Genomic DNA, 22,861 nt, shown 5'->3' with positions numbered 1-22,861 from the left:
AGTTTAATGTGTTTTTAGGTCGGAATCTTCCAGTGCATATAGACAACCATTGTGGGGGTGGGGGGGGGGGGGGGGGGGGGGGGGAAGCGAAATAAACCAAAAATTCTCGGGACAGCAGCATGTGTCCAAATTTTAATCTTAACCGTTCTATTTCATCAGATACGATCTGTAAACAGGGCTTTAAGTGTAAAATACCGAACTTGTCCTTTAACATCAAGCACATCCCATTTTAACAAAGTCACATTACATGCAAGTCTGGGCTTTTAACGAGGGGCAAAAACGCACCACTGGTACAATCATTGCTGTATCTTGATTATTGTGTTTTCATAATCATTGAGTGCCAAAATCGAAATCAAAACTCAGTTTCGATTAATCACACAGCCCTAGTTACCAGACAAAACATTGATAAAAATGATGTTTGTCCATGCATGCCCTGGTCTTAAATGCACTGTATTCTGATCTGACAAGATAAAACTGTCTGATCACATACTGAATGCCTAAATGTCCATTGCCTGGCCTTCAACCATGTGCTACCAAAGCTTTTGACTTGAAAACTATAAGAGACAAGTTACAATTACCAGTTCAAAGTATCAATAATAAATATTATCTGTCTTATGGAAACTGCAAACAAATCCACAATGTACAAAAAGAGGAAGGAGATCTGGACTTATAAATATTTGTATAAGTCTTTATAAGACTTGTAATATCTGGACTGGCAAAACAGATAGCCTTAGATATTTGTATAAAGATTGGAAAGAGGAAACTCACCACCCTGGCAGCACGTTCCTGTGATTCACATTTCCTGCAGAACCAGGGGCCAGTGGGGACTTGGACAATACCATAGCAGGCTGAAACAACAGGAATGAAGGACAGATGAGATGATGAGACTTTCTTTCAACTACTGTAAATCTGACAGCTTTACTATTTCTTCCTGTCAAGGTTCGAGATTAATGTGAGAGAGTGTTAAAAATTATATTTTAAGAAATGTGAGAGATATTTGTAGTGCAACAACATCGGGGTATGAAATTAACACCCGCCATCAGCCAAACATAGGTAATTTTTACACAGTCGGAGTTAACTCTTGTGGCACGTGACTTGTTGTAACACTGACATTTGACAGGAAATACTGTTGCCTGGATACACTTGAAGAAACCCGTTAGATTATATCTTGTTAAGCAGACAAACAATAATGCAGCTTGAGCACTTTGCAGAACAAAGGCATGTGAGAAGTTTTCATGTTCTCTTGTGTCATTGGTCTCAAAACAGTTTGTCTTATTCGTATTATCTTTTTAATTTACAGAGAAGTTCACTCATAAGTATTTTGTCATTTTTAGCTCAACCTAAACTAGGTTCTAAACAAACAACAGTGTGAAAGAAAAGCTAGACCAAAAAGAGATCCACGCTCACTATCAAGGTCAGGGAAAGGTGCAAAGAGAATCCTTTTTTGTCCAATACAAATGTCTTTGCATGTTTGTTTAATTTCACATAGGCTTAGGCTATATAAAATGTATTTGCTATATTTGAGCTGAGAACATTTAAAACAGCTGATGGCAAAACTAGCCATTGACCATTTATTTTTGGTTGACAAAATGTAATTTCTACACTTAACAAAATGTAAACACATGCAAGTACTCCAATCTCTGTTCCATAGTTATTTTTGTGCAAATGCGAATGAACATGCAATTCCACTTTCCAATGGCAGGCAAGAAACTAAGCAAAATGTTTTGCTGCATCAATGTCACAGTCAGCTAATCAATAGTCTACAAGTCTAAAGGTGACAACTTTACCCATTTGTACAGGATCATCTTCAGCGACCTAACAAAACAGATGCTGAAGAATGAACTGACAGCTCTAAAACCAAATCTAGGATATAGGCTAACACATCTGAACTTGTCAGCTATTTACATAGCATATAGAGGCAAAAACTTGTTAATCAGGTTACTCAAGACTGAAAACTTCCATTGCATACGAATGATAATATGTAATAGAAATCAACACCAGGAACCCAATGTCAAAACACTAAACTTTAATGACAGCCCGATCTCAATGTCAAAACACTAAACTTTAATGACAGCCCGTCAGTGTTTAAAGATTAGATCAGATTTCTACTTTAAATCAAAAACATAAAAGTTGATTTCAAAACTCATATTTTTCTGCTTCACACGTCTGTAGCCACTGAGGTTCCCACAAAGACAAGATTCTAGAAACCAAGATATTACTGTGACATCTTGAAGCGTCCCACAAAAAAAAAAAAAAGACAAATAACTACACGTGGTATCCCAATCAAGATCCTGTTAAGAGTCCGGAATTTGTTGACAGCTTTGCTGACTAGCCATAAATGTGTGTTATCAGCCTATCTGTAATGACTTACAGAGCCTGACTGAATGTGACTCATCTTTGTTTCCATAGCTGTGACTGACACGTTGTTGGTCCTGAGACAGAGATAATGAACAACCATGAGCGACATGCTGTTACAGCCGTGTAGCGCTCGTGCTAACGCATAACATTAGCACACAAGCAGGCCTTCGGCGAACCGTTGCTTCACAACAACAGCCACTCCTTAAAAACACTCCAAATTAACCGTTAAAATATTTAACATTTCCTTACTGTAATCCCAATAACACAAACAAGCGACAGTGGTTAAACTTATGTCATACTGACTGTTCGTTGAGCTAAGCTAGGCTATGTTATGCTAAGCTAATTCTCTTACCACAACAGACGGGAACTTATCAAAACACCCGCCTCGAGTGAAATAAAATAGTCTTTTATATTTACCTTGGTGGACAGCAACGTTACAGCCGTGACCGTCGCAGTAGACGAGGGGGTTTTCGGCCCAGCCTCTCTCATCCGAACAGACGCAGCAACCACCGATCATCTCCTTCATATTACTCGCCGAGTCGTCGTCTTCCTCTGCCAGATACAGCTCGCTGGATACCATCTACCACCAGCAACGCACAAAGACCAACAAAAATGCGGTCGGGCGTTTGTCTCACGAATCCCAATCTCCCCTGAAAGCCGTATTTTAAGTTCCATTTCGATGAAAAGCCATATTTCGGTTGCGTTGTTGATGAAGGCGGTTTTTTTTTTTTTGCCTCAACACACAAACCCCGTACTGAGGGCTCTCGGGATGTGGAGGCGCGTGTGCGCGCATGCGCGGAAAAGCAGAACACGGGAGGCAGTGGAGTAGAAGAGGCCTCTTGGGGCTATTTGATCCACGCGGCGAACGCCATCGAATTTTACCACGAGCGTGGGACAAGCTACAGTGCACTGCTCTTCTGGCTCTACGTACGATCGTCTGGGAGTTTTGAACTGAAAAGACGTTAACTTAAAGTAGGCTACATTCCATTTTAGAATGTGGCTTGTAATGAGAATTCTGATGCAGGCTCGGGTTGCGCTAAGGTGCTAAATAACTTAAAAAATAATTAGGCCTGCCAGTTCTTCAGTAGGTTACCCCCACGTATTTTCAGACTTTGAGTGGTTTATTCTTAAACGTTATAGAAGATAAAGGCAAAGAAATTAACTTTGTGCTTGTGCTCTCAACATGAATTAGGCTAAGTGGAGCTCGTTTAAACTTATTCTTATGTTTAATCCCCTAGAAGCAGGCATATATTTAATGTTTAGTCAGTTTAGATAGGCCTACTGTAATATTTAGGCTAATGTATAGGTTATGTATATAAAGAGCCTTTTTGCTCCAATTAAGGTGAGCGGAATGGCGAAGTTTGACCTAAACTGCCTGTCGGTTACTTAAAGCAAAGATTAGAGGTTATTGTCAACACTACACCAAACCAACCACAAACGTTTAGGTATATGCTATAAGCTTCCAGTTTTATTGATTGTCAGGCTGCTTGCATATGGGCCATGTTTGACATCATGTGGGAGCATGAAAAAAAGAAGTGCCGTTTAACATCTAGAAAAAAAGTAAACAATGTATCGGGCTTGTTTGTGTACGCCTTAAATCGTATAGCGCCAAAATTGTGCACGTACAAGTAAACTAATTTAAAACGAAATAGCACAGACCTTGACCCAATGAGGACCCCCTTTCAAAAAAACAACAAAAGCCTTTTTTCTTCTTTTTTCTTTTCTTTTCTTTTTTACATGTTGTGGAAATCAGGTTATACAACGTGCGTCGTTCATATGGATGTGCGTAGGCCTGTATAGTACTTTTTACACACCATTAGACATATTCTCAATTTAAAATGTAGATAGGCATATCCCATTTTTAACGTTTCATCAATTAGTAAACATTTTACACAATTTTCTTTTGATAGATGACACGAAGAAATAAATCTTAACCTCAAGAATGGCACCTCTGCGGCTTCCAGCGTTTTTTGATCTGGTCACTTTAGAATGAATTATTTACCTAAACATTTTAACATGTTTTTGGAGTACTATCAAGATAATTCCGCAGTGCCAATAGTTTGACAAGCCTTATAGCGTTGTATAAATATTTCGACCTGCCGTGATGTCCATCTCAATTCTCTGATAGTGCTTGTTGATGCAGTAGCCTATAGCCTAAATGTCATTGAAAATAACCTGCCCCCCGCGGACAGTTCAATATTAAGCTAAAGCAAGAATACTCAATTACATTAATAAATTATTCGATTTACACGTGCAGCATAAAGTTCAATGTTTAATAATAATAATACGAAACATTTGTCTGAAATGTTCCACTAAAATAAATGATCTATTGTAGAATTAGTCCTATTGTGGTTTTCCCGATCCCTGCTTCAGACCTGTTTGACTTTAACGTTTGGAGTTGTGCCTGATCAGAGTCTCACTGTCGGAGAAATTTCTTGTGGTGGGGGCGATGTTGATTTGCAATGTTGGATCCTTTAATAACACCACGTAAGTTTAGCTAATTGAGTTACAAGATGTTGACATAGATTCGCCACAATAAAGCATTTTGTCGTTCTTTATTGATAATGGGAAAAAGTTTTTATATCACACTCAATATGTTTGTATGTTACACGGAGTTGCTTGGAATCCACAACAGTCTTAAAAGGCATGGTAGGCCTAATACTTCTTTGCCCAACTGATCCGCTTTTTCAGTGTTCGTCCATGATTACTATCTGCAGAAAGTCAGTGATATATCTAAACAATCTGATGAAAGTATTTAATAGTTAATATTCGCATTTTAAATAGGCTACCCTATTTAAGGATAGGTGATATTGGCTTCTTTTCACATAAGTTGCACACTGGTTTTGCGCTTAAATAGCCTAATCTTCCGTAACGGTGATAAGGTCTGTAACGAATGTCAAACAGAGAGGTGAAATGGGTGACGTGTTTTTTTCCTGTCAAGAGCAGGGATGCCCCAGATCCGGAGTCGAAATGATAGGAAAAGTTTGCCTGTAGTAGCACGAGTTCTCTTTTACGCAAAGACTTGTGGGTAACTCAGGGGCAGGCACATACGCAGATATGACACAGCAGGGTGAAAGGTTATTTCAGCCCACCCCCAACCAGCTCACTCTGTAAATTCAGGTTGCATGTACCAACTCATACGTTCTGAAAGAAGAATGTAGCCTACGTAAGATGGGATAGAACTAATCACATTTTGGCATAAATATCCACTGATTACTTTTAATGATTGCTTTCAAAGACGTAAATGGATATTGTTTTAAGTACTGATATTGTTAAAGTGTGCCTCATGATTTTCAGGGACACGACAGACGTTCTGTGTACACGAGAGAGATCGTGTTGGTTTATCTCCATTTAGAGTATTCGTCCCACGAGATGTTTTCGTCATGTTATTGAAAGTCGCTCAACATTAAGCCTACTGCATCATTGAAAGGAGCATTTCGACAACAATCATTTGATGGAGTAGTCGTGCAATGTTTTGATTGTGCTAGAACTTTAAAGGGATATATATATATCTCTATACTTCCTCCGTGACTTTATATGCCAAGTTATCGTGAATGCAAAGAAGACATTTTACTAAAATGTTTAAAACTTAAATAGTTGTCTAAATTCGTCATCAGAAAAATTCTAAAAACGTATTCGAAATCGCTGAAACGCTGTCTCCTATAAAATTACTAGACAACTTACATCCAAAGGAAATGTGTTCTTTGTTCTCCTATTGTTAGCTAAAGCGCGACGAACAAACGTCCTCTTACCTCTCACGTTCTCTAATGTGAGAATCTTCTTCATCAAACTTTGAGCTCGCGATCCTTAGCGAAAAGTATACATGTGCACATTTACTTGATTTATCATAATGATAAATGGGCTGCAGTGCGCATTTTTATTTGTCACCGGACGTCTTTCCCATGCTGTTTGAGACTCCGCGCACGTTGTAGTGAGGTAGCCCACGCGGACCCCCACTCGGTGAGTCCGTCACGTTTAAGGGTCCAGGGCCCATCCTGATTTCACCGCAATAAACGAGTCCAACTCACAACTCTCCCAAGAAGCGATAAAAAACCTTATTTCCTTGGTTATTAAATAAATCACGAGTTTTAGCCTGTCAATTTGTTCACATAAAAGGTGTAAGCAATCATTACCTTTAGCTAGGCTATATAAATATAACAACAGCATTATATAAATAGCCTTAATAATAATTCATCCCCGTATTTTCTCACTGACCTATAACGTCTGCATGGTAGGCTACTTCCAATAGTCTTTGTGATCAAAATTAAACAATTGGGTTTGTGTTTGTTGTCAGATTAACTCAGCTTTGTGATAGTTATATAGGCTAGTGTATGCTTTTTAATGAATTTATTTGCATCCCATAATAATATAGCCTGCATAGTGTAAACAAATAAATATATTCAAAGAAGGCTCCCCAGAACGCGCTATTAGTGTTTCCAGTCAATTGCATTGGAAGTGGGCTAATTAAATCCCAACGTTGTGCGCGTTCTTTGATCAATGATTAATTTGAGTTAACTTGATTTTCGAAAAGTGATCAACTTTTGAAATAAATCTTAAAACGGGACAGCAAAACATTTCTAAAGGCAAACCAACCCCTCAACTCTTCACCCACGACGATGCACACTGGGTCGAAGATCAATCATTATCACTCATGTCACAATTGAGGACTATTCAAGCTGTGAGGTTTCAGAATCAAAGGACCAGGATCTGCATGTTGTCTTTCAAATGAGGTGTGCCCCTCGGATAAAAGTTATAGAGAGTTCAGCGGAGGTTGGAATAAAATTTACTATCAACAGCGCTAGACTGCAGAACATTAAAGTACCAATGTATGCAAGAAAAATAATCATGTTACATAATACAGCTCATTATTGCAGGTCCAACAATATCTAGACATTTTCTAATCGCTCAAGTTGGTCACTGCATACAGAACAACTGCATAGAAGCTATAAACTCTTTGAGCGGAAATAAACTGTCTTCAAGAGAGATAGCCTAAGCATGAAACTCCGGGGAAAAAAAACTCTGATATCAATCTGTAGCCTAAGAGTTACCAATTGAATTTTATTTGTATGCAAATTTGTACCCTTTATTTAGGCGAATATATGTTGGCAATATATTACACATTTTATTTTATTCTTTTTTAATCCCGGTGTTATTTAAGAGCTTATTTGCAAACATACATAAACACTGTGTTTGTTCGATAAAGCAGCTGCTGCAGGACCCACAGTAAGGAGCTGCACTAGGACTCAACGCTGAAGGATTAGACCGAGTGTACTGAATGGTGAACAGTGAACAGAACGACGACTCACTAGTAATGTAGCCTGGAGTATAGAGTGACATACATTCCCGTGAAAATCTTTATGAACACGTCTATAAATGTTGCCGCCCCTGCGTTGAGTGAGGTGGTACCGCGTACATTCTAAATACCGACGCTGAATTTGGCACTAAAAGGGCTTTGGTCGTTAACACGAACCACTTCCACCTTATAGCATGTATAGCTCTGTGCACGGCACATAAGCACGGACGCAATAATGGTAAGCTAGCATTTTACAATTCATCATCAATAGCAATACAATGACGGCACAGAGGGTTTAATTTATCCTAACTATTCAAGTGTGCCATAAAAGTATTTCAACCAATAGGCCTAAGTTATATCAATAATCAATTAATATTAAGTAGGCCTACTAATTACAATAACAAACTAGCACTGTACTAGCTGATATCCTGTACTAGCACTTTCAACAAAAATATTGGTAGCTATACGCTGAAAGCACTGTCAGTAAATATCACCGTCAGGGCCTGATACAAGTTCAAACCAAGACGCTGGTTCGCTCATCCTGACTCATTTCCTTTTTATAGGCCTATTGGCACTAAGTGAAGGAGCAGGCAGGTCATTTACATTCAAAAGATGGAATGATTGAATTTGAACAAATTAATGAATTATATGTTTCCAGTCATTAGAACAGTCATAAATGTATAGCAAAACATCGAATACTTTTGGGTCCTAAAACTACCTGAAAAGCAAGGACTTTTACTCTTGCCAGGTTATTGCAGCCTTCACGTGCTATCGGTATTATTGTAAATTCGAGTTTCTTAGTTAAAAATTGGACATGAACGCCCTCTCAAGTCGTATTTACCACTGGGAAATTCGGGGATAATTTTGATACCCAATTTTCCGAGATGGGCGTGCCACAAACTTTACACATTGTGGAGGGGAGAACGATTGCTGCTGTGACTGGTAGCCTACTTAGCCTATTAGTTTTTCCGCAACAGCTAGCCTACATCGCGTCGTCTTGTCGTTGAAGCATAGGCCTATATGCAAATATTAATAATAATTTGAATCGAGTATCCCTGTTTTACACACAGCGAAAATAGCATGTATTTGACCGAAATTCCAAAATCGGCAGATCTTGATAGCGTGGTAAATGTTTATAGCCTATACACCCTATGGTTTTCAATGAATAGGACGCTAAATATAATTTTGGCTTTAATAAGATTTTTTCTATAAATAAGTAAGAATAAACCTGTCCTCCATGATTCCTGTTCTTTCCGACAACAAAGCACTTGAATGACAAGCTCATAATCACGACTTCAGAAGTGGAATGCAGTGAAAGGCAGCATCATTCCATGAAAAACATACATCCACAGAAGCACCTTGGATTCTACAATGAACACAGTGGAAATGTGGAATACTGTATCAGGAGTGTTTAGTGTTTCACAATGTTTGTAAGTTTTGTGAAATCATAATGTGCCTTGATGTGCATTTAAGTTTAGCAGAAGCATTTTCTGTCAAATAACGTAGGCTATGCACACACAAAAAATAAATAAATAAAAATATTGTATTGAACTTTTTTTCTTTCCATTCTCTTTCCTCACCATTGTAAAACGGCATATGTCTGTACACCGACACAAACGGGGGAGGGGGAAGTCTTTGCTCGTGAAGACCCGTTATTTTCTCTTTCACGTTGGTAGGAAGTGGGATGGAGGCCTGCCTGATCTGTGAAAAAATGGACTTTGTTCGACCGCAAAAGAGTATGAATAATAGCCTATCTTTCTAACTCACACACACTCATACGCAGACCTTGTAGGCTTATAAGTCTACAATTACGATGATTTTACTTTGAAACATTTACCTGTGCTACAAATATTCGTATTTGTTTAATTTTTGCACACACGTGTTTCTTACATTGTTCTCTTTACAATTATTATATCCTTATTCATCAGTTCTGGTTTTAAAATGTGAAAATATGTACAAATATGTACAAAAAAAAGATTTCTCAAAGCCTGGCTAAATTATTCTACACACATAAGGGCGTGCTTACACACACAGATGCCACACACACACACACACACACACACACACACACACACACACACGCGCGCGCGCGCACACACACACACACACACACACACACACACACACACACACACACACACACACACACACACACACACAGAGAGAGAGAGAGAGAGAGAGAGAGAGAGAGAGAGTGAGTAGCTGAGTTAATGTATATTGTGATGTAGCCTATGTTGATTACATAGGCAAATAAATAAAAAACACTATACACAATTGTTTACTAATCTTTTTTCCATCTGAATTCAAATGAGCTTTGGGGTTGGAAAAATGTATCCATCGATATTTTTATTCGGCTTTTTTACTTGCCGCTGTAAATAAACAATGTTTGCTTCAAATACCAGGTTTTATCTCTGTTTGAGTTAAACATGCTTATCTCGCTGAAATTAAATAGATTAAAAAAATTTTGCCTAATAATAAATGCATCCGATTGTGCAGAGTGTAGTATAAAGACATTTAAAATGATAAAACGCATAGGCTATAAATGAAATGCGATAGCGACATCAAGACATCAATGTTCAATATGTTTTATATATATATATATATATATATATATATATATATATATATATATATATATTTAAATAAGCTGCACATCAATTTGCCAGACCCGTTTGTCAGCATTAGGGCTAATTTTTCAAAACAAAAAAAGTTGTAACAATACTCCGACAAAATGACTCATATTAATTTCTAAGCAAGAACTTATCACGAGTGAATTATTAGCTTTAAGAGAGGTGGGATTACAACAGTATGGTAATCAGCTAGGGGGATGGGGGTGGCTATGGGTGGAATATCCATTTTTTATTGCATCACCTGTCAGTAACGTCCAATCAGCGTCGACTTTGGGGGCATTAATTGATGAAGGTGTCTCCGGCCTTGCTCAGTTCCCACTGTCATTTTATTTGTGACTAAACCAGCAACGGGAATAGCAGCTGCATTTTGGGCTCTATTTCTCCCTCTGCTTCTCTGTCTCTCTCTCACTCTCTCTCTCTCTCTCTCGCTCACTCCCTCTCCTTTTCCCTTCCCTACTCTCTTCGCTTTTTATCCTTCTCACTGGCAGTGCAGTTCACCTTCCTCTTTTCCTCATGGCCAAATGGGAAGGGAGCTGAGGGAGCGCAGGTATACAGGAGCTCAGACAGGCAGCAGCCAGCCTGTCGGCAACATCACACACATTCCATCGATCATGCAGTGCTCAGGTCAATGGACTGATTGTTTTCATTCAAACAGGCCATTTCATTTTTATTTTTCTATTTAAAACTTTTTGTTCATCACGCAGTGTGGACATGTCACAGCCCATGCTGTACCGGTCAGCAGAATGCCTTGAAATAAAGAAGCAGCACTAAAGCTACTTTAAGGACATCCGTCGCGCTAAATGTTGGAATTAATGCAATGAAGAAAATGGGGGACTTGGAATCCGGTTTTGAGGAAATGCAGGGTGTAAAGCTTGGGTATTTGGTTATCAAAGGCAAACAGATGTTTGCCCTCTCTCAAGTCTTCACCGACCTCTTGAAAAATATTCCGCGGACTACTGTACACAAACGAATGGACCATTTAAACGTGAAGAAGCATCACTGTGATCTGGAGGAACTGCGAAAGCTCAAAGCAATAAATTCTATAGCTTTCCACGCAGCTAAATGCACTCTGATTTCAAGAGAGGACGTTGAGGCACTGTACTTTTCATGTAAAACTGAGCGCGTATTGAAATCAAACAAAAGAAGGGAAAAGACAAAAAATGCCTCGGAAAAAATGTGTGACGGCAAAAATCACACAGCTGCCAAAAGTGACTTTTGGAGAGAGAAAGTTTGGTTGAGTTTGCATGGCGTTCCACAGACTTTTTCATTCAAAAATAAAGCTGTTCGACAGGACCCTGTCCCTCGCACTCACTCAAATCTACCTCAAATTTACAGTAAATCCTTCGCCCGTGACTTTCAACCGGTCACGAAGTCGGCATCTACAACCTTTAAAAACTATGAAACAGATCAAAAACCTGACAATTGCGTGGCTTTTAATCAGAAACATACGTTTTTTCGGCACGTTGTGAATCGGCAACCGCTGATCTATCAGTCCGCCATTGCAGCGCAGGCGAAGCACCAAGGCAACGCAGATCTACTTTACAAAAGGAAGAGGAAGCGCGAGAGCTGCGCGAGGCAGTTTTGGTCGAGGAGCAAACGCAGCCATCCGGTTTTGGTCGTCCCGAAGTGCTGTAAACCAAAAGTTCCCCACGGATCTTTGAGCCAGTTTCATCACCTCGAGCATGGATTATACGTTGATCCTCGGCATACTGGACATTTTCAGGAAAGCTGCAGCAGCGACACGGAATCTAGCTCCATTTCAGAACGGGTGAACAACGATTCGGATTTCGGGTCGAGTTTCTCTACCACCAGCAACTCCGGGACTTCAGATGAGGAGGAGGAGGATGACTCTCTGTCGGACTCTTCGGATGTCAGTAGCGACGAAGAGAGCTCGTCCCAGTCTGATTCCAGCTCTGTATCCAGTCAAGTTTCAGTCCAGAGTATTCGTTTCAGGCGTGCGAGGTTCTCAAGTCTCAACACTAAAGCACCTCTGCTCTTACAGCCAACTTTTCACTACAGGCCTAATGTGCAGAACATACCCACTAACCAAGGAGTAAAGACAACTTTGGATTGTGAAAGAACTGGCAAAACACAAAAATCGGACTTCACATCGTCCAGGGACGCACACAGGGATGGTGATGCCGCAAACGTGCAGAAGTTTTGCCCGGTGCGGACCTGTTTCCCAGATTTAAGAGAAAATGAGGGCTCTGAAGCACCATCTCGTCTTGAATTTTCAAATGATCCAAAGACAACAGACTCTGTCGCTAACAAAATTAAAGATACTGGGCTCACACCTAATGCAAATGGGAACAAGGCGTTTCCCCAACAAAGAATACCGGGTTCTGCAAACAAATGCTCCCAAGCCTCCCACTGTGTTCAGGACAAAGAAATAACGGTTTGTAAGTCTTCTGACAGCAATCTTTCATTAGCAGCAAATTCCAGGAGGGAAGCAAAAACTTCCCTCAAACTGCCTTCACCTCTAAAACCTATCAAAACAGAGGCCGAGGAGCTCATCACTACCTCAGGCTTTAACAATGAGGGCAACCGGACAGTAAAAACGCCAACATGTTTACTCAACAACGTGAAGATTAAAGTCGAGGACACCTTTGACGAATATGAATATGCAAATCATCCCCTGGAATATCAATGTAAGGATAACGACTCTGATGGTCAGCGTATCAGTTATCATTTTAAGGAAACGGACCATTGCAACGCCATCGAGAGCTCTGTTCAAAAACACCCTCCCTGTAACGAGGAATCAAGAAGCACTTTAAACACTCCTTGTTCCGAGGAAGGGGAATGCAAAAATGGGGCAAGGGTCAGAAAAAACTACAGGGCAATGCTTCTGGGTAAGAAAGCCGAGAGTGTGAGGACATCCGCGAAATCGGGTGCAAAAGTTGACCGGAGCCCCCGTTCTGCCGGAAAATTCGCAAGCAACGAGGGATCGAATGAAGACTGTGCCGGCGCGAGCAAACGCAAACGAGCGAACGCAAATGTAGCATCTCTGAAAAAGCCCTTCAGATTCATGGCGAATTTTCCCTCTCCGCCGTCTCTTGTTCTTGGCAGCGATGGAGATTTGAGTCCCGCTTACTCTTTGAACTCTTTAAGAAGTAACCAACTGCCTCATCGTTCTCACCCAGTGTGGGGATGGCAGCTCGGTCATTCAGTTGTTCCTCCCCCTCCAAGCCACAAATTCAGGAAAGCCTCTGTTATCCCTTGAACTGTTGTTTTGAGCTCGGGGGAAATGTCTTAAAACTGTGACAAGCACTGATTCCCGTATATATTGTTTTTGTTTTCATCGTTGTTTGCAATGCATACGTCTCTGGCCTGTTGTTATGAAGCGCACACCGTCCTTATATAACACAGGCTGGTCTATTCGTCGAGGTTTGGGACTCGGGAATATACGGAGGTATTTATAATAAGCAGGGCTGGCAAAAAAAACACAAAAAAAACGATTGTTTTCAAAATAACATTATTGGCATTGTGGAGCTGTTTGTGACCTGATGGACTAGACTCTCATGGAGCAAATGTTGGCTCATTTTGCAGGCAGGGTTAACCATCTCTCATATGGATGGCGTTCTAGTGATTGTCAGGTCTGTGTCAACTAAAATGCTGATTTTGTTTTTAAAACATCTGACTTTGTCGGTATATTTTAGGCCAATGTTTTTTCTTCTTCTTTATGCTTCATCTACATACTGTATTTCTGAATTACTGTTGGCCGATGATCCATACCCTTCTTATTTATTAATTTGAAGGGTGCTCCCCAATTGTTGGTGCCTGGTTGTGTTCACTCACACGCAGCACACCATAACTCTCACGGTAGGCCCAACACAATGGCCCACTAACTGACAATCAAGAGATGTTTGATTTTGCACGATGTAATAGAGGGAAAACACCAAATCGATCTCCTTCTATAGCACATCCATAGCTTAAGGTATAGAACAGCTAAAGCACAAATTTACCATGCATTGCACTTTGCTAATGCCCATTAAGGTGAATTAGTGATGTGTTTTTATTTTTCGATTTTCTTCCGCAAAAGAGCCATCGCAAGTTAACCCAAAAACCTTTTTAAAATCTCGAATTATTAATGTGGTGCTATTTTTCAATATGTTCGTTTGCTGTTAAAAGGAAGTTTTGTTGGTCGTTCTTATTGTAAATGGTGCCGATAGCGACCTATAGGCATACAGACAGCTGCAAACAACATCGTTTTACATACGAAATAAAATAAAAAGACCTCGTTAGTGGAATATACACACATTCTGGTCAGGGTATACTTAGTAAATGTTTATTTCTCTTTGACTCAAGTAGCCTTGTTCTTTTCATATGGTGTTTTGATTGTATATTACTTCACTTGGCCTGTTTTCCAAGGATATGGATAACCTTGGCACTCGAAAGTGTAACCTTAAAAAAACATTCAAGTTTTAACTTGGTGTTCAACTAGAGTACCCTGCCCCATATAAATGCCTTGTGATGAATGTACTGTGACGTAGCCCACCATATTTGTTTACTTCAGCAAAAACAGACAGCCTCCAAAACAGGCCTTTAAAAGCTAATTGTAGCCTATCTTTGATTGGATCAGCCAAGGAGCCAAATTATAAATTTTCTGATTATATTTCAGAAAAAAAAAAAGGAAAAAAAATCAACTAGCCTACATTCTAATGTCCAACACAAACACACACACACACACACACACACACACACACACAAACCCAAACCCCTAAATAAATAAAAACATGTGAGTAATCACTGAATAGGCATAGACTATGCAGATTTGGCTAAAGCGAGGCTACCGGGTTCACGTCATTCTGAGAAAACACGTAATAGACTTTAAGGGTATTTAACGTATTAAAGTATGGGCCCATTACGTGTGCTTTGATTAACGTGTGCAAGTGGGGATATACACTATGTAGAGTATTAGGCGAAATTGCATCGCTTTCTGAATGTTACAATACGCGATAGTGTGAAACTCTGACAGGTGAATGATTAAAATATAGTAGGCCTATATTTTTATAACGCGACTATTTAATGTCTGCTCTCTCGAGCGTCTAAAAGGAAAATTTTGTTCCTTTCTTTGTCAAAGTGCACTGCGGACTGACAGAATAGCTATGTCGTCCCAACTTCACAGGACTTAATTCAAAACTAGCCAAATTAAACAGAATGTAGCGCACACATTACAACCCCATTGAGTTAAAGAATTTCACGATCTCCACAATGAACAGAAATGGGAAAATGACTCACTGTAAACATGGTAGCTTAGAATTTATCTGGTCAAGGTGGACTTAGATTTTTTTATATATATATCTGCTTTTGCTAAAATACTTGAGGTCAGATTTTGACGTTTTTTTTCTTAAATTGAAGTCACTGGGTGTTTATAAAAATGCATATTTATTTTTGTGATTTTCCTGTTTTTTGTATACCATTGTTGTGTAGGATAAATGCACTCGAAATGAAAACTTGAAAACGTGAGGTGGATTTTGAAGCACTTTCTTTTTTTTCCTTTTTATGGTGAAACTGTTCATTAAATACATCTGAGTGTGATGTGATATGATCGTTCATTTTTAGCTTTTAATTCATTAATATTCATTTTTATTATTAGGCTATAATCAACCGTTGTTTGTCCCTTTCTGGAGGTTTAAGCAAGATCAAACTTTAAGATAAGTTGTTTATTGTAAAGAAAAGTGTTGGTGTGGGGGATGGGTTTAGAAACTGATGGTCTCGTGCCCTGCTATACACACTATGCACTCAATCCCACTACTTATAAGCCTATAACCACACATGAGCGCGCTTAGGATATAGGCTATTCTAATCAGGGAAAAGAAACGGGAAAAGCGAGTAGGCTACGTAGAAACAGCACATTTTCAGAAATTTCTACAACATTCATGATCTGGTTACACTACCATGTTTTCATAGTTTTTTATAATGGGCTATTCCGTGTGAGACTGAGAAGAGGGAGCATAATGTCTCTGGTAGGCTATAAGATATTACGATCAGCTGCTCAAGATAAACTGCTTCTTCTGACTTCCTTTCTCCAAGGAGAGCAAGATTAAAAGCAGAGAGGGAGGAGGAAGAAATTAAGGACAAAGCCTTTGAAAAATATTGAAAAATTACTCCATAACGGCGCGCAATAAGCATGCAATGCTGCTGGTTCCTCGTGAACGGAACCTCCTGAGATATAAGCGACAAATTAAATTGTTAACTTGATCATTTGTGCATAGGAAATCAAGTGTCATAGTCGCAGCAGCCACTTGTTTGTAGATTGTGGTAAATATGTAGAGAGGGGGTTTTGAGAAGGTTGGTGTCCTTCTAAATAACTCTAAATACTTTTAAATTCACCTGATTTGTCTTTTCATAATTAACTAAATATAAGTATTTGTCAGTGATTTATTTCTTAAACCTTTCATATCAATATCACATAGGCATATTGTATTTCAGTGTGTGTAGAATCATATATTTTTAGTCATTAGAGATTTGTGCCGAAAAAGGCCACAAGATAAATCTCTAGATCTAAAATAATTTTTTTTATAAAATGATGTAATTGCAATAGCAAATAAATATTATTTACAGCTAAATATATAGCCTAAAATAAAATAATAGAAAATATTCACTGGTATTGTTTATGCTTCCAGATAAGCTGTTTCGTCCACAGGCAAATCAGCCTTCCAAAACAGTTGAAGGCAATAAATCTGTCACACAATGGAAATACACACAGTAGCGATACAGCAGCGGGACGACGTCTTGTGAAATGTAGGCTATAGGCCTATTGGCTATAAAAGTGTTCATATGAACTTTAATTATAAAATGAAAAAAAAAAAAATATATATATATATATATATATATATTCTTTAATGATACAAAAAATGATTTGATTAACAAAGATAATCGCTTGGCATGCACATAAACACGAATTATTAATACACGGACAGACGTCTAAACCAATAGGCCTATATAATTTCTGTAGAGTAAATAGCCTAGGTAGGCTATAGGCCTACTATCAAAAACCGGACAGCGGCTGAATGTTCTACTTTAATGGCAAATGCATTTCCCTTTAAAAAAAGGGAAAATAAAAAAAAAGTTGGCTAGCCTAGTTTAAGGTAGGCCTAGAAATTTGAAATTGTAAATAACAAATTAAGCACGGCGAACACACTGCACAGCTAGACGGATCTTGCACAGTGAAACATACTGACTAGCTAATTTTGAGGCCTGACTTCATCGAATGGACTCGAGGCTTCATTCACAGAACTCAACAGGCCACCATTAGGCTGTTCAGTAGGAAAAGATTTTTCAATCTCCTAACAAGTTTATGCTCAACCTGTTGTTGATCGCTACTGTGGAAAAGAACTAACCTGTGGAGAAATAAGCCCTTACGCTCTTTATAGATGTACAAGTATTTGGCTTGATTGTTTTCACACTAAAATAGTAAAAGACGACCAATAAATTCATGAATTTGCAATAGTTGTAGCTATTACATTAACAGGCTACACCAAAAATTGCCAATGCAATACAAAAAAAAAAGATCTTAGTAGCGGGTATAGTAGACAGTAATAATATTCAAGTGGGCTACAGGCCTACGTGTTGCATAAATATATCGCATTCTCAAACACTTCGGTCAACTATTCATCGTTCGCCTTATATTTAGACACGTGGTTCAACCAACAGGATAAGCGGCCTCATGGAAGCTTCTTTTGTAATGGGATCAGGACGTGGGAGGAAAATAATGCTGTTACGTGACCTGCAAAAAACTCATCACCATGTTGTTAATCCCACAAATCACTATCGACCTGTCGATTTTTCTAATGCTTATTACTCCACTAAGTTACTCCAGAACGTTGTAAAACATGAAAACCATATAACCTGGAGGAGTAGCCTAATATAAGCATTAGTAACTTTGAAATAGCCTATATATAAATCGCATGCATATCAGAGTAACAGGCTTAAGGAGGAAGCTCTGATTGACTGAGGTCCTCTTCGGCCTCGTGGAAAGAGATTCCTCCGTTATCTGCATAAACTGAACGCGTATCCTGAAAGAATACCCCCTCACAAACTCCAAAAAGAAGATAGGTTCTCTGTTTCAGACAGTGACAACTAAATATACATTGGAAGAGACAGAGATATTTGATTACGCAATTAGGGTTTTGTTCTACTGGTCTTTAATGACCAATCATTATTCTCAGATTTCACTTAGCCTATAGGGTTACAGTACTGACTCGACAGCGTTTGTAGCCTATTTTCAAAAGCGTAGATCGAGTTGAGTGATCAACAGCCACATAATTAAGTTACTTAAAAACTCTAAATAAATACCCCCTGCTTCTCCATTAACAAGTTTAATAAACAAACAAATGAATAAATAAATAAATGCATTGCCCCTCTGACATATGCCGTGAATCCCCAGTTCACGAGGAATTTTTTTTAATATTCCTTTCATTCAGAACTTTAGAAATGTGTCACTTGTAAATTTGTAATGCCGTTTTCCCTATTAAAATCATAAAGGGCTTGTGCACCCAGGTAAAAATCAAACTCATACGGATTGAAGAAAAGTTCTGCTTAAACTATTTGAAAGGACTCCTTTTTTTATCATAGCATACAAATTAAAATAAAGATTATTATAAAATATCATGTAGCCTATCCAAATGATTCATTCGTGTTTTTTCTGTTAATTATCGATGAGTTTTGACAAGCTTAATTTTAAGTTGCAAATTAAGTTGATAGTGACGTTGATGACAAGAGTTCTTCAATTTTCAAAACATAAAAATGTATCTTTATTAAGACAAGCGATACTTTTATTTCAGATTCTTGCACTGTTAAAGTTTTCCTACAAAACAAGGCTAATTGCTTGTAATAAGATCAAATAAATCAGACTTATGAGTCTTACTACTGCAAATGGTTTTCATATGTCATTGAAAAAACAACGTAAAAAAGGTATAACAAATGTATAGGCCTAATTCACCTTGCAAGTTATGAACAAATCATTATCGATAGCCTACTCTACAACGATACGGAAACAGTTAATAATTTCTTGCCTTTTGGAGGTCTGTCACTATGCTATAGACAAGGGCAATTGATGTGTTAACCAATAATTCACGTGTCAAAATAATTAATGATATTTGTGAAATAATTAGTGAGTTGGGCTGTAGTCAAACAAATCATTAAACCCAACACTATCACGAGCAACGTTTCTTTCAAACACTTGTAAAAACAAGTCACTGATCTAAAACAACAAGCTCCCTTAACTGTTCCATTAGGAGACGTACGTCTTTCATTTCACTTGTGAAAAATGTAGAGATGCATTCTGCTGTGAGCATGCCTTACAATTATGACCATTCTGAATAGGCCACTTATTAGATGTTTAACGTCTTAAGGCATTTCCAAAGAGGTTTAAGCACACTAGCATACATAAAACGAATAAATAATCACAGAATGTAATCTCTATATGATTTTATGGTAACGTGGATTTAACCAATTAAGGAGCAGATCTGTTAAAACAATCACTGTAAGTAGACAGTGCATTATTTAACCAATCCCAGTAGAGTGCTAGGGAATTAGCATATTCTAAAGATAATTCTTTCAAACAAAGATTAACATTTAGAAAACAGCAGCCTTTCAGAAAAAAATGTCACCTGTTAACTGTGTGCAAAGTCAAATAAATGTACCGTTTAAACCGTCGCTTTACTTTTAGACTGGCTATTCACTACCGTTTCACAGCTTGGTGCAGATGTATTTGTAAAACAACTTTGTTTTGGATGTCAAAAGCTATCCGAAAAAAGAAAGAAAAGAAAACCCTTAGCCTGCTACAAGCCTGCATCGGCAGCCACATGGTCAAGTCGATTTCCGCACAGCAGGCTACGGCAGAATAGCTTATTCTGGTCATTTCTCTTGGTCTGTGTTTCGTTGGGCAAATATTCAAAATGTGAATAACTTGTGCTGCTTGGGAGAAGTTTAATGATTTGATTTCCTCCCTTTAGAAAGAGCTTTGTTGCAAGGCATTGCCACAGCGATGCGATATCTTATTATTACTGAATCATTTTAAAATGATTATATTATTATAACGACTAGTGTTGACACTAGGTGCTATTTTAATAAACCTTAACGTGGTGTCTTTGGACTACAAAGAACGAAAATTTCAAAATGTACAGGCTGGTTTTTTTCTTTCTGCTGCGGAATTTGTGACAAGGTCATGTGTTATATAAACGGTAGGCTACTTTGTAGTATTTTTCCCAACTAACCTCAAATGTGAATGTCTTTATCAAAATAGAAGTCGACTAAAGTAGTCTACTACTATTGAGTAAACAGGTAAGAAAGCGAGCTGTGGAGGAAAAAGCCGATGCCGAGAAAGAGACGGTGCGGGTGCTGGGTGAAGGTAGAATTTACCGCATAAAACAATGTGTTCAGATATGAAACTCATTTTACCAACTGTGCTGTGAGCTATACAAGAGTTGCGTGGACATAAATGATAAATTACTGGCGATGTCTCGACGTGTTTGAGTAAGAACAGAAGCATAAGTGACAGCTCTTAAAAATGAGGCTCGTAAACGTATCGTCATTGCACGTGCTATTGGCGCCCCCGCTCGGGCGGGAAGCTTTGGAGAATTTTCTCTTAAAGGGGAGGACAGGAGGATTTAAGGTGGAATGAACAATTCACACCCAGCGACCCTGACTCCCGTCAAACTAATTAAATAATGAATATTGGGCTAATTTATCCAAAAGGGGATTAGCTTTATTTTTGATGATGATACAAAATTGGGTTATCTAAAATTGCGAAGTACATGCCTACCATTGCTTCATTGTTAAGGTAAAGAAGGGAGAACAAAGTTTTTACTTTTTAATGTTTTGTTATAGGCCTTATAAAATATGATAAAATTAAGTATGATAAATAATAAATAAAATACAAATAAGAAGAAAATGTTTCCGAAAAGTACATTTTATAGGCTCACTTGCTCTATAGTGATAAAATGAGGAGATAAAAGTGCTGGAGGAAAAAATGAAGTCGTCTTTTGTAAACGATGGTTTGTTTTTCAGCGCATAATTCCAAATTAAAGACTGCAGGCCTAGTATATTAAGTTGTAAGTAAACTCAAAGATCAATTCTTTAATAGGCTACTAAGGCTACGGTTCTACCTATAGGCTACTTTAAAACGCAAAACAAATAAGAGTGATGCATGCACGGTTAATTTCCGATTGTATAGCAACACAATAGAAATAGAGTTCTACAGAACAATGTTGATTGAGAATGAAATCAGAATAGCCTAGCCTCTCTGATCTTTGATATTTCCCTGTGGGCCATTCATCCAAATGTTGGTAACCTACCTGTCAGTCAGTACAGTATTTAAAGATGATGCCGTAAGTCTTTGCAGACGAGGAGGAGGAAGAAGACAAAACAAGAAAGAAAAAATAAATAACAAACTTACTAAATATAGCCTATATAAATGAGCGCCCTGGCTTTTTATTTACGCAAGTATAACTTGGCTTTGGGGAACAGGCCTCAAAATGAAAGGTATGGGGTACGGGCGAGGGGACTGTGTCCTGAACGGGCGGGTATTTAGAATTTAGAAGAACTTATCTATAAGAAACGAGTTAAACTGTCTGTGACTTTTGACCTTGGCCCTTAAAAATCGTATAAAACATTACACGTTATAGTATCGAATTTTACGTTCTCAAATCCCAATTTAGTCTATTATTTAGGCTATTTTAAGTACCCTATTATAAGCATTTCCCGTATCATAAGTGGTTGGCCTGGTGCTGAATTTGTGACTTTCCCTGTGGGGGAGATGAGCAAACTCTTTAGAATCTACACAGTCAGCTGTAGTATTCTTAAACACATTGGTTCACATCGCTAACCCCCGAGAGTGTTAGTGGTTTTTATTTTTTTATGTTCAATGTTGTTGTACTTAAATCAATTCAGCTGAGCTGTCTGCGCGCTTATTTTATTCGCCGAGGTTGGCGTGACCATTCCAGATTTTTTCATTTAACATTTATATAATGTTTAACAAGCTTAGAAGACAATTTATTATAGACGAACGAATTGGTAAAAGATGAGCACTCAGCCCAAGTCATTGCAACAGGCCTGTGCATTAAAATGGCTATATGGAGTCTACTTGATGCATATATTGTTTTTTAGCAAATGAAGAATACATTTGAACGATAAACATCACCCTTTTTAACATGCTGGACTGTCTTAAGCTCGTGTAACACGTCCGTTTCCAAACTTTACGCCACTGTTTTTGCTAAAAGTTGCAATCTCAGTGTTTCTTCAGCTAGAAGGTAAACAAAAGTAGGCTACGTATAGTGTTTGTCTATACCGGGCAGCCTCTGTTTATGCGCGTATAAATTAAGCCATGTACTCCGAAATTTAATAATAGTACTACTCTGATCACACACACACGCCATAAAATATTAATATTGATGGTTATTCTTAGGTGCGCTTTTTCTACTTTATCTTCAATTGCGTTTAGCTAATGTTTGATCTGTTCCATGTTCTCAGGTAGCCTACTTTTAAAAGCGTTTAACATTTAAGCAATTGGCTACTCATTTATTTACCGAGTAAACTGTACAATTGCATGCATTTTAATTATCAAGCTTTCATAAAA

General features: G+C 38.3%; 2 protein-coding genes across 7 annotated transcripts in view; one reads left to right on the top strand and one right to left on the bottom strand.

Moving 5' to 3' along the window:
• Positions 1-4,042, bottom strand: part of mllt10 (MLLT10 histone lysine methyltransferase DOT1L cofactor) — a 54,214-nt gene extending 50,172 nt beyond the window's left edge. For 3 of the 6 annotated variants that reach the window (XM_082183530.1, XM_082183531.1, XM_082183532.1), the window contains exons 1-2: positions 2,776-4,041; positions 769-848 (exon numbers count right to left, since the gene is read on the bottom strand). In XM_082183530.1, coding sequence (XP_082039656.1) covers positions 769-848; positions 2,776-2,938 — 243 coding nt within the window. In that variant the 5' untranslated portion in view covers positions 2,939-4,041. Of the gene's footprint in view, positions 1-768; positions 849-2,775 lie in introns of all 6 variants that reach the window. The other 3 variants (XM_082183529.1, XM_082183533.1, XM_082183534.1) reach the window with 3 other exon arrangements.
• Positions 4,043-10,361: 6,319 nt separating this feature from the next.
• skida1 (SKI/DACH domain containing 1) lies at positions 10,362-15,824 on the top strand. The gene has a single exon (XM_082183235.1). The coding sequence runs from the start codon at positions 11,099-11,101 to the stop codon at positions 13,499-13,501; it is 2,403 nt and encodes an 800-aa protein (XP_082039361.1). The 5' UTR covers positions 10,362-11,098; the 3' UTR covers positions 13,502-15,824.
• The last annotated feature ends 7,037 nt before the right edge of the window (positions 15,825-22,861 follow it).

This window comes from Leuciscus leuciscus (assembly GCF_965113295.1).
Source record: "Leuciscus leuciscus genome assembly, chromosome: 11".
Lineage (NCBI taxonomy): Eukaryota > Metazoa > Chordata > Actinopteri > Cypriniformes > Leuciscidae > Leuciscus > Leuciscus leuciscus.
This window is presented reverse-complemented; position numbering and strand designations above follow the sequence as displayed.